General features: G+C 51.8%; 1 protein-coding gene across 4 annotated transcripts in view; it reads left to right on the top strand.

The window, feature by feature from the left end:
* The window catches only part of Dagla (diacylglycerol lipase alpha), a 60,448-nt gene that overhangs the window by 30,689 nt on the left and 17,436 nt on the right, over positions 1–12,323 (top strand). For all 4 annotated transcript variants that reach the window (XM_036205165.1, XM_036205174.1, XM_036205186.1 and 1 more), the window contains 5 exons: positions 5,314–5,451; positions 5,788–5,999; positions 7,145–7,246; positions 7,648–7,786; positions 10,797–10,884. In XM_036205165.1, coding sequence (XP_036061058.1) covers positions 5,357–5,451; positions 5,788–5,999; positions 7,145–7,246; positions 7,648–7,786; positions 10,797–10,884 — 636 coding nt within the window. In that variant the 5' untranslated portion in view covers positions 5,314–5,356. The remainder of the gene's footprint in view (positions 1–5,313; positions 5,452–5,787; positions 6,000–7,144; positions 7,247–7,647; positions 7,787–10,796; positions 10,885–12,323) is intronic.

Genomic DNA, 12,323 nt, shown 5'->3' with positions numbered 1-12,323 from the left:
AAGAGGAACTTGCAGAATGGTCAGTATTTAACCCAGAGGTGTGAATCATCACCAGAAAACTGGGCCGTAGTCAGGGAGAGGGCAGAGAAAGAGGCCCCTTAGGGCTACTTCTTAAGTCATTCCATACATGTGAAGGGTTCTCCTGGTACACCTTCACACCTGTTTGGGTCTTGGTACCCTTTCATACCTGCCTGGGTCCTGGTACCCCTTCACACCTGCCTGGGTAGGGGCAGCAGAGCTCCTGCTGGAGAGGGTGTGGCCTGCCCTGGAAGTCCTCAGGGTCTGGGAGGCAGAGTCCTGACCCCACCACAGTTTAGTCATTAGGGGCCACTCTGGGGGTGGAGAAAGGGAGACTGAGGAGGTGCTCTACAGTCGCTCCAGGCCAGGAAGTGGCCAGGCCCTCCCCCTCCTAAGACATTTCCTCCAGATGAAATCACAGCCCCAGCAGAGGAACAGGCCCCCATTGTGATGGGCTGGGGTCTCCAGAGAAAGGACGCCTTTCAGGCCCATAAAAATAGAAGCCTTAGGATTTATGAATCTGCGCAGGGGATGCCCCCTTCCTCCCCCATCCTGTGACCTGGGGGTGACCAGCTGAAGATTCACAGCCTGGCCTGGGAGGGCAGCTGGCTGCCAGGGGTTCACACACACTCCCTCAGCATCCCACCACCCCCACTGATGTGCTCTGGCATTTGTCCAGTGTGGTGAGGGTTCTGCAGACCTTCTCTCTTGGGACCTGGCTGGGACTTGAAGAGGGAAGAGCAATCGACCAGCATTTCACAGATGAGGGGACTGAGGAACAGCTAGTAAGTTACACAGTTGGGTGGTGGGTGCTGGCCTTGGAGATCCTGGGCCTGGACTCCCACCTACCGAGTCTAGGACCTTGATGTGTTAGCTGCCCTGGGCAGAAGCTGGAGGGGCTCTTGGAGGGGGATGGAACCCCCATGCCAGTAACAGGACATGTGTGGGGTCAGCCCTTCAAAACTCTGCCACATGATAGAAAGTCCCTGGTGCTGACCACAGCCGTTAGCCACAGACTGGTCATCTCCTCACCCCCAAACAGGGCAGACTGCTATTAGCTCTATCATTCCAATGTCTTGATAGTTCTGCAGTCACAGCTACAAGATCTGGGGCCAGCCTTGGCTCACTTTTCCAATCTGTGAGCTGGAGAGGGCACTGCAGGCCAGGTAAGGCCAGGCCAGGGTTTTAAGTGAGAGTACTGGGGTGTTGGGCATCTGGTTAACTACAGTGCCAGCCTTTCTAGCTCCTTGAGGAAGGGTGGGAGAGAGGAGGTATCCAGTGTGACTGAGAAAGGGCCATATTCTGCTCGAGAAGGAGATGTCCTGGGTTGCTGGCAGAGGCAAGACAGACAGCAGTCTGGATGGGCAGGGCCCTCCCTGACCAGCCTCTCCAGGCGAGCATGACACCCTGTCTCCCGTGGCCTGATGAGGGTGAAAGGCAGGGCCTCGGCAGACAGCAGCTCTGTACCAGCCCCACCTCACTGGGTGCACTGAGTGTGTGCGTGCCCCCTGCAGCTCTCCACTCTGAGTCACCTGCAGACAGGAAAGGAACAGGTGCACCAGCTGTTGGCAGCTTTGCCTGTCCCAGCCTTGCTGCCACCCATGGTGCCCCAGCTCCCTCTCTCCCATTCCTCCAAACTCTGAGCTGTGTCTTGGGCTGCTTGTCCCAGATTTTGCTGCAGTCCCTAGCCCCTGTCCACAGTAGACCTCCCCACACCCAAGCCACCCCAGCAGCAGCTGCTGCTTCTCCCCATCCTTCTCCTGCTTCCCACAATCCACTTGACTCCTCCTTGAGAGTGGGATGATGTCACTTCCTGAGGGGGGAGCAGGCACGACCCCAGCAGGCTAGCCCAGCTGCTGCTCAGGCAGCCAGCCCTGCTTCTGGGCACCGTCCTGGGAGCATGCAGTGGCTGCCCTGGGAGATGAGCCCAGCAGAGCCTGGCCCAACATGACATGCTGCTCAGCCACCTGGCCCCATGCCCCCTTGTCCACTGTCAGGGCTGTGGTCACTGGTCTAAGAAGAGGCTTGCCTGGTTCCTTCCCTACTGAGTTCGGTCTCCACATGCACACATTTTCCTTGGAGCTGTCATTAGGGAGAGAGAGACCTGCTGCCCACCACTTGATCAGGTGCCATGTAAGCCTCTCCTGGCCTTGGGGGGAAGCTTCCCACTAGCAGTGTGCCCAGACCTCTGTGGTAGGAGTTCCTCTCTGCACAGTCCTGGGTCTCTGCTCACACCAGCATTCCATTTATGCCCCCACTTTTTTCTCCCAGCTCCAAAGGAGGCCCTCAGCTCCTGACCACCACTCCTGGGCTTGTGAGTGACTGGTTTGTATCCAGCTACTTCAGAGAAATAGGCACCAAGGAGTGAAAGGTGTCAGGCTGGGAGTGAGCGTGTTAGAGCGGCTGCTGTTCTCACAATGAGGGGCAGATGTCCCTAGCCGCAGTCCGGACCCATGCTTCCACCACAGCCTTCCTTGCCTAGAACCGTGACAGTGGCCAGAGTTTTGTCAGATGGGTGCAAAACCAGGTCAAACCACACTCACAGCTCAATGGACTCTAGCGAACAAGAAACCAAAGGCCTCACTGTGCAAAGACTTCCAAGAACTACTATATGCTGGGCATCGCTGCCACCCTTGGTGTTCATTAGTCCCAGCCACCGCCATTCACATACCCCTCTCAACCCTCCCCAAGCGCTCAGCATTCCTCCTGCTCTACAGGGCTCTGTGCTAAGGGACACTTGTTCTTGGTTTTGGAAGTCTTGGCCCAGAATTGTGAGTCCTGGTCAGATTTCCTTGGGGAAAGACAGTGAGGGCCCAGGGGACTGAGCATCCTGTTGAAAAGATAGTGGAAAGAGAATAAATTCAGGGTCTTTTTGTCTCTTTTTTGAGACAGAGGCTAGCCTCAAAATCATGCTCTTCTTGCCTTAGTTTCTCAAGTGCTGGGATTTCAAACAGGCCAACCAGAACCTAGGTCTTCAGTGTTGCTGAGCAGTTACTATGGGAGTGACCTTAGGCAGTGGCAGTCTGGTGATGGGCAGGAGTGACCTCAGGGGTCCCTGCTGAGACTGGTATCCTATTGCTGAGGCCTTTGTTGTTGTAGGATCTAGTAGAAATCTTACAGAGTCTTATTAATAAAATCAAACCTGAAGCCAGTTATTGGGGTGAATGCTGGAAGATCAGAGAAGCAGAACAAGCCAGTTTCCTCACCTTGCCAGTTCCTCAGCTGGTCTTGTTTCCTCAGACTGGAAACCTCTGAGTCCTCATCCAAATGGGTCTCAGCTGAACTGTGCTGCTCTAAAGCCTGAATGCTTCTCCAGCCAAATGCTTAACTAACCAAATGTTTAACTAACTAACTCTGGTGCCTGGTTTTCTCGCCTTATATATCTTTCTACTTTCTGTGTCGCCCCCCTGGGATTAAAGGCGTGGGTCACCATGCCTGCCTGTTTCTAAAGTGGCCTTGAACTCAGAGATCTGGCTAGCTCTGCCTCCCAAGTGCTGGGATTAAAGGCGTGTGCCACCACCGCCCAACTTCTGCTATGGCTTGCTCTGACCCATTTTCTAGCCACCATTTTTGGCTTTGTTCTAGTGGCTGTCTGTTCTCTAACCCCAGATATGTTTATTTCGGGGAACACACAATATTTTGGGGAACACAATACCACCACATTTCCCCTGTTATTGTCTAAAATTTAAAAAAGCTTATAACTAATACAAGAAAATCATATCCAATAAGTACATACAATATACACAGTCAAGATTACATTAATGATGTCTAGTCCATTAACATTTGACAGATTCAGGTGAAAAACTCCATTATATATAACAATGTCCAGTCCAGTAACATTTGATAAACTCAGACAAAAAATATTTTAGTACTTATCCTATTTAAAACAAGTAGTTCCTTTTTTAAAAAAGTAGATTCCATAATCTCCCTTTTTATCTTATATCCATGTTCTCTCTTTTTTCATTTCATAAAAATTTCAATAATCTACCTTTTGTCATTTTTATATCTTTCCCTTTTTCTTTTTAGTGTAGATTCAATGGTCTACCCATTTATCCTATTATTTCTTCATCTTTTTTCTCAGAGTAGAGTCAGTGATCTACCTCATATCTATATTCTTTTTTCTTTTTAAACAAAACCTCTGAATCTAATCTCCATGTTCAGCTCTTTTCCTGACCATTAACAATTAACTTGTAACCAATCATCATAAACAATGACAATATCCAAAACTCATTAAACAACCAAAAACCTCCCATCCCACCTTTTGGGGATGTGGGCATCATTTTCTTAAAATTACTTCCATCTTTAGGGGATCCTGAAAAGAAAATGTTTGGGTTAATTGTCAAGTCCTGTATCATTTGTCCCGCCACTGTATAGTGAGAAAGTGCAGGGCTTGTTTCAAGTCCTTGTTCAAGTAGTCTGTCAGGCTGGATCATCTCAGCCAGTCATCTCGAAATTGTCCTGAGCAGTTTGTAGTACAAAGTTGATCTTTCCGTGGTGTTAATCAGCTTAATGGCTTTACCATAGTCCTTGTAGAATTATCTTTGTGGGGTCCCGTCATCCTTTTGAAGGCTTCAAAGTCACTGTTAAGTATGGTCATGGTTCTCTGAAGACTTTTTTTGTGTGTGTGTGCCTCCTCTGTGGTTTGGAGCAATCACAGTCTGATAAATGTCTGTCTCTTGGAACCATGAACGTTCTTCCCTAGAAGAGAAAATCTTCACAGCAATTTCTCCCCAGCATTTGTCTTGCCAACCTTTTCCAAACTGACCTTTGTTGATGATTTCTTGTAACATGATGGTCCTGGCAATTCTTCTCTGAACCAGCAGTAAACTCTTCATCCCAGGTAGCAGCATCACTGCAGTCACCAACATGATGAGAAGCAGCCAGCAACTCGGAGCAGCAGTCAATGCCTCCATGGTCCCACTGCCACCGTTTGTAGCTAGTTCCCATCCGTAGCTTTTCCTTAGCAAGCCTCATAGGCCAGCCTCAAACTCAGGATCCTCCTGCCTCTCCTCTGTCAGCAAATTCTACCAGCGTGCTCCACCAAAACCGGCCGAGTGTAGCTTGGGCCTGAGCTGGGGCCTGCAAGGCCACAGGCAAGAGGCTTTTTTCATGAATTTGTACCACGAACGTTGGGCGCCAGATATAGGACTTGAGAGGGCAGATGGGTCAGCATCTCTGGTGCCTGGAGGCCCATCAGCCATGGGTGGGGATTGGTGCCAACTCTCAAGATGCCTGTGCTGCTGACACCACCTGGTAGTTGCCCAGACAGCTCCAGGGTTCTCTTCTTGCTTTCAGGAGGTGAACGCCAGGCCCGCTGAACCTCCCTGAGCTGCCAGCCATGCCCGGGATCGTGGTGTTCCGGCGGCGCTGGTCTGTAGGCAGCGATGACCTTGTCCTGCCAGCCATCTTCCTCTTCCTCCTGCACACCACCTGGTGAGTCTTGGAGCTGAGACCACAGTCCTGGGTTTGAGGAGGTCTGGAAGGAAGCTTTCCAACTACCTGTTCCTCCATGCCAGGCCCAAATCTGACTCTCCTGCTCCCAGGTGCTCCTCTCGGTATCCCCACAGGAGTCAGGACCCCCCCTGACCTTGGCAGTGGACATAGTAGCTGCCGCTGCCTCCCCATACTGACAGCAGGGCACCTCAGAGGCACCCAAAGCTAGGTGGGCAATGTTACTGTTGGGGAGATACCTGCCTCCCTTTCCTCCTGCTGAGCTGCAGCACACAGCACAGAGGAAGCCCACCCTTGCTCATCTGTACCCTTCTGCAGGTTTGTGATCCTGTCCGTGGTGCTCTTCGGCCTGGTCTATAACCCGCATGAGGCCTGCTCCCTAAACCTGGTGGACCACGGCCGCGGCTACCTGGGCATCCTTCTGAGCTGCATGATTGCCGAGATGGCCATCATTTGGTTGAGCATGCGTGGGGGCATCCTCTACACAGAACCCCGGGACTCCATGCAGTACGTGCTCTACGTGCGCCTGGGTAAGGGACCCCTTGCTGGGGGCTGGGGATGTTCTAGAGTGCTACACCCTTTCACTACCACAGGTTTTGATTGCTAACACAAACTAAGACCCAAACCTTGGGGAGCATGGGGTGCCTTACTGGACTGACATTCTAGACCTAAGGGCTCAGTCCAGCTCAGCAGCTGTTTTGTGAATCTTTTCATTGGGTAACACACCACTTATTTATGTGTTGTTTCTTGTGCTTTGGTACCATAATGGCAGAGCTGAGAAATTGCTTTTGTGACTATTGGCCATAGAGTCTAAAATGCTTTCCCTCTTGGTCCTTCATAGACAAACTTAGTTGACCCCCTATTTGAAACTGTGAGCTTGTCTGCAAAGTGCTTTGGTGATCCTTCTGAAACAGACCAGGAAAACCCTGAGGCTAGGCTGAGCCAGCTCCCCTGAGGACCAGCCTATATCTCTTTTGGACCCTGTCCCAGCAGCCTCTGGGGTATTCCTAGGGAGCACTTCTCTCAAACTTCTTCATGGCTCATGAGGAAGAAAATGTTAGTTTTATTTTGTAGATGAGGACACTGGAGCTTAAGAAGACTAATTAGCTCTTTCAAGGTCACTCAGCTAAATTAGGATGCAAGAGTCAGAGCCGGGATTTGAACCCATGCTTCTGTCTGGCTCTGTAGTCTAGGCTCTTAGCTACTATGCATTGCTGGCCTCTGAACACTGAGTGCATGGGCCACCATGGATTGGCTTCTGGGACTCCTCTCTCATCCCCGCTGCCCCACCAAACCAAGTTCCTAAGATTGCTGAGAAAGAAACAACATGTTTTGTGAGTGCTCCAGTCTTCAGTGTCCTGTGATGAAGTTATTGGCACTCTCAAATATGGATGAGGAAATGGAGGCTCAGAGACATTAAGTGACTTGCCTGAAATGAGTCTGATTCCAGAGCTCATGCATACAATTCTGGAATCCCAAAGAAGTTGGGGAGTACTTCTTCCTTGTCCACCTATCCAGTCATAGTCTCAGGGAGGCACTGGGGACTGGAGAGCACCGTGCAAGCCACCCTGCTGTCAGATGGCTAGAGGCCTAGCAGCAGGAGCCAGGCTTGGCTTTTGGGTCCTTCCCTGGTGGAGGGCAGTAGCCTTTAGTCAGAACCTACCTCTTTTTGCAGCCATTTTGGTGATCGAGTTCATCTACGCTATTGTGGGCATCATCTGGCTCACGCAGTACTACACCTCCTGCAATGACCTCACTGCTAAGAATGTCACCCTCGGTATGCACCCCATCTGCCCCGTCAGCCGAAGCCAGGCAGCCCGAGGGGTGGTAACAGGACCCAGCTTGCAGAGGATGGGGCCCAGGCACCACTATAGGGAGACACTCAAGCATGGATGCGTCCTTCACCCTGTGTTCTGCCATTTCACTTGAGGCCCCCGACCGGGGGAGCAGCAGACACAGAACTGTCCAGGCAACCTTAGGGCTTCTCAGCTCCTTCTCAGAAGCCCACAGAGCTGCCTGTTCTATACCATGAGTGGACCTTGAAGACAAAAGACTTCTGAGTCTTCTCTTAGGTCTTAGAAGCAGCTGGGGACACCAAGGCGACACTTTGTTCAGAGCTCATGTCCCAGGAAGGTGAACCCAACACCAATTCTTTCTTCTCATTTCTGTTGTCAACAGGAATGGTTGTCTGCAACTGGGTGGTGATCCTCAGCGTCTGCATCACTGTCCTCTGTGTCTTTGACCCCACGGGCCGTACCTTTGTCAAGCTGAGAGCCACCAAGAGGAGGCAGCGAAATCTGCGGACTTACAACCTGCGGTCAGTTGTCTGGGTAGGCGGGTGGTGCCCTAGTGAACTTTGCAGACTGATGGGCAGAGAGGGTCCTGTTCCCTCCCAAATCACACGTCAACATCATGTGAGCCTCAGCTCTTCGTGAAAGCCTCAGTCTCTCACTTCCTCAATTCCTTTGTTGAAGAAGTAAGAATAGAATGAGCGTGGTGGTACGTGCCTCTGATCCTAGCACTCAGTACTAGTAAGGCAGGGACATCCTAGTCTACATAGTGAGTTCGAGGCCAGCCAGAGCTATACAGTGAAATCCTGTTGGGGGGTGGGGCGGGGAAGTGAGACTAACAGTTCCTGGCTGAGGGCTGACTTGGAATGTCAGTGTGCAATTTCAGTGAGATAATATATGCCAGGTGGTTAACACTATGGCTGAGTTAATGGGAAGCCACTGTCAACAGCAGTAACAGGACTCATAGTCTCAATTATGGTAACAGCAGACACAAGCATTGTTCAACGTGAGTTCCAACCCATGTCCTCCCTATAATGGGGGTGGAGAAACCAGGGTACAAAGGTTATATGATTGCCTGGTTATGTGGTGAGGCTGAGACCTAGCTCTCAGTCTAACTTTAGAGCCCTTACTTAACGATTAGGTGATGCTCCCTCTAGGTCTCAGAGGTTGTAAGAAGTTAATCATAGAAGGCTTCCTGGAAGAGATTTCACCTGGTGTTTAAAAGAAGTGGAATGGCAGAGAAAATGAGAGAGGGTGACCAGCATGGCCGTAGTAACTTCTTTAGTGAAAGCAAGGGATGCTCCCAGGATGAGTCACAGTACAGTAGCTCCATAATCAGGCTTCTCCTGTAAGGCAGGCCCCATGCTTAGCCCTTTGTGATTAATCCAGTTAGTTCTTTTGCTATCCCAGAGCAGCTGTGAGACCCCCTTCAACAGATGAGGAATCTGAGTCACTACCCCAAGCCTCAGGAGAGCAGGCTGCCAAGACCCCTGCCCAGAAGGCCTGTTCCCCATCTCCACTCATGCCTCAGACCTTCCACGTCAGCTGGTCAGCTTGTTACTGCCTCCAGCTCCACACCCATGCCTGGTCTGGCCACCTCCCAGCCTGAAATGTCAGGCTTTCGAGGCAGGGCTCAAGAGCCCATTTCTCCCTCCCCAATGCAGCTGGCCACCACCCCCTGTCCCACTTTGCCTGGTCTGAGCACATGCCGCACCCGACCTGTTTCTGGGCTCCTGGGCCCCGGAGAAAACTTCATTCCCTTCCTGACTCTGGGTGATCTGGGGCTCCAGGCAGTAAGAGCCTGAACAGCAGGGCCTGGTGCTTGCTGTCATTTTAATTAGGAAGCTCCCTGTGGTTTTCAGGCCCTGTCAGAGGCCATAGCTCGCAGGCCTGTGACCTGCTGTGGTTTCTCCAGGTCTCCTGCAAGGCTGGAGAACACAGTCTGGCTGTGGGGCTTTGTCAAGCTTACCACCTGCCTGAGTGTCCTCCACTGGTTCTAAAACCAACAGTTTTTCTAACAGGGACATTTTTCAAGCTATCAACTCCCAAGGGTAGGGGACATGTGCACTCCGTCTACCACATGGTTAAGTTATTTTAGTTTCTGAAAGCCAGGAGTGTGTTTAAGTTTTTGGTCCTTTCTCTTTCCAGTGAAATCTAGTGAGGACTGAGGGAGGGCGTTATTCCCGCTGTTTCCCAGGAGGCTTGACCTTGGGTTTTTGTAGAAGGAATGTCTGCCCCCTCTCACACAGTGAGTCTCCCAACTGAGGGCTGTTGGGGTCCATGAACTTCTGTTCAGACTTGGTATGTGGTCTCCCTGGCGTGGTCTGGTAGACGGACTGCACTTGACCAAACCTGTCAGCTTCTCACACATTCTTACCATCATCTGCCCCCTGGCGTTCATGAGAGGTGCTTCAGATGCCCTAAGAACCCAGCTGGGTCATGTTCACTCTCTCTTTGTCAAGGGTGGTGGGGTATTGATTTGGGATGCAAGGCTGCTTCATTTTCTAGGGACTGCAGGTCCCCCAGACAGCTGGTCTCTTACATCATCCCTAGCCCCACTGCTCCCTTCTTTTTGGTCAGCTGCCTATGTAGATGGGGTTAAAGGAATGGGGAGCAGTTCTTGGCTGCAGAGAGGAGCCAAGAAGCTCATGGAGAGCCAGTCTGTCATTTCCAGTGACTGTAAAGTGCCTTGAATGCATTTGAGTACTACCTTGCCTCCCACCTCCTCCCACCACCCTGTGACGGGCATTTCAGGGGGCAGCACATTGCCCAAAACCCAGCTAGCCTTCGCTGACTTAGTTTGGAAAGTTTGGAGATCTACATGGTTGGTGCCAGGACTATTACGTTTGCACTTGAAACGCACCAAGTTCCTGTGTGCCCAGCACCATGGTGCCTTTGTGGGGAAGTAGCCTGTTGTTCTGCCTCTGCTCACTGACTCCTGAGCCTCCTGACTCCCCACCTGAACTGTAGAGGGAGAAGAAAATGGACAGGGGGCAACTGTGCAGGCAGTGGACCTGCCCTACCCAGATAGCAGCTGTGAGGAACTGGGAAATACCAGGGCATCGCCCAATCCCCCAGATTTCCTCTAAGTACTCAGAACATGAGTTTCTGAAGTCCTTCGCTAAGAAGGGCATAGGACAGCAAAGTCACACTGGCTGACATTTCTCTTGCTCTTCATTTAAGCCTTAGATACCTGGCTGCAGAGTAGCCCCTACTTTGGATTCCCAACTCTGAAGTTTCCAGGTCATGCCTATGGGTCAGTCTACTAAAAGTCAGGGACTGCCACACACACACAACTCACCAGGTTGGCCGGCAAGAGTCTCCAGGGAATACCCTGGCTGCCTGATATCTAGGTCACTGGCCACCCAGCTGTAGCTAGCCTGCTGCCTGACCGCCCTCCCCCACCCCCCATCCCTGGCCCCCTGGGGAGCTCTTTGGTGTGTCCTGGGAACAGACCGTCCTATTTCCATAACATCTGGCCCAGCTCCTCTTGTCCAGCCCCTTGACTTCACACTTGTCAACTGTCTACCTTCACAGGCACCGGTTAGAGGAGGGTCAGGCCACCAGCTGGTCCCGACGTCTTAAAGTGTTCCTCTGTTGCACCCGGACAAAGGATTCCCAGTCAGTAAGTACCCGGGGTTGCTTGCCTCACTCTCCCTGCCATGCAGGTGCCTTTCACTCCTCTGGTAATGTTAGGTGGGTGGGGCTGGTAGGAGGCAGGGCTTTGATTGAGAGCAGAGGGACAACTTGCTCATGGGACAAGTCTGCCCTTCCACTGATGGACTGCTCCACTGTGTAAAGCAACCATTTGCCTGCTTTATTGAGGAAATAGAAAGGTGTGAAGACTGACTTGATACCCTTGGAACACAGTTTAATTTAGGAGAAGAAAAATAACACGTGACCAGAAGTGGATGGATCTGGAAGGTCTGGGGTGCTGTTGAGTGCTTAGCCTGGGGCTGGGTGGTACAGTCAGCCTTCATCTCTGAATCTCTGAGAAGCAAGCTCAGCAGAAGGAAGGCAGCATCAACTGAGGGTGGCTCTGAGCAGGGAGATAGTCCCCCTAGTGTAGGGTAGGGAGGTTAGAGGTCATCCAGCTCCACCCCTAATTTTGTAGATCAGGCAGCTAAGACCCAGAGAGATGAATGATTTGTTCAGCATCCCACAGCTAGTTAGTAGCAGGGCTAGAGAAGTCAGTAGACCACTGCTCCCTGGGGCAGACAGTGAAGTGCTCACCTCAGATGTCCCCAGGAAGCCTGAAGTACCCCCTTCCTAACAGCACCCCCTAGTGGAAAAAAGCCCCAGTATTCCCTGGCAGGTGGTAAGTACCTTGTGGGGTGTCTAGGGATACCTATAAGATCTCTAGATCCTGGCTGCAGGTGTGCTGTGCAGAGGGCAGAGCGTGGAGCCCTGGCAGGTGGAAACGAGGCTTGCCTGGGCCTGTGAAGGGCATGGTCTTCTCCTGCGCACAACATAGAGTCAGGGCTATTGTGAGAAGCTAGTGTAAAGGTCGCAGGTGCCCAGAGCATGGTCCTGTTAGGCACAGACAGCCCAGGGGCAGAGCTCATCAGAGTGGTTCTTCCGCAGCTTGTATGTTGTTGCTAAAGAGTACATTTAAATGTGAGTCTTTGAACAGCGGTAGCATTTACATAAGTGTCTGTATGTCCAAACCTGGCTCCTTGGGCTGGGCAGTTGGGGCTCAACAGTATCAGGCTGCGTGGCCCTTTAGAGGTTTGTGCTTGCAACCCTTGGCTTGCCGGGCACTCAAGGGTGAGACCCAGTGAGACAGACTCAATTGCTGTGACTTTGCTTCTACCCCACCCTCTCCTGACAGGTTCAAGGCAGCAGAAGGCAGTGGAGACCCAGGACCCACACCCGGCAGGGCTTGTCTCTGTCCTTTGCCTCCTACCCAGAGCCCAGGGCTAGTTTGAAGCCAGAGAGGCCACCGACTATTGTACTTCTCTCAAGCACATTACAGGGCCCACTGAGCTGAGGCTCCTGAGGAGCAGGGGGCGCATGAGACCTGGGAGCCTTACAGAGCTCTTAGGGGGTCTTTCAGGGTCACAG

Source organism: Onychomys torridus, chromosome 1, assembly GCF_903995425.1.
Source record: "Onychomys torridus chromosome 1, mOncTor1.1, whole genome shotgun sequence".
NCBI classification, from domain to species: domain Eukaryota; kingdom Metazoa; phylum Chordata; class Mammalia; order Rodentia; family Cricetidae; genus Onychomys; species Onychomys torridus.
The sequence above is the reverse complement of the archived record's forward strand: the minus strand, read 5'-3'. Positions and strand labels throughout refer to the sequence as shown.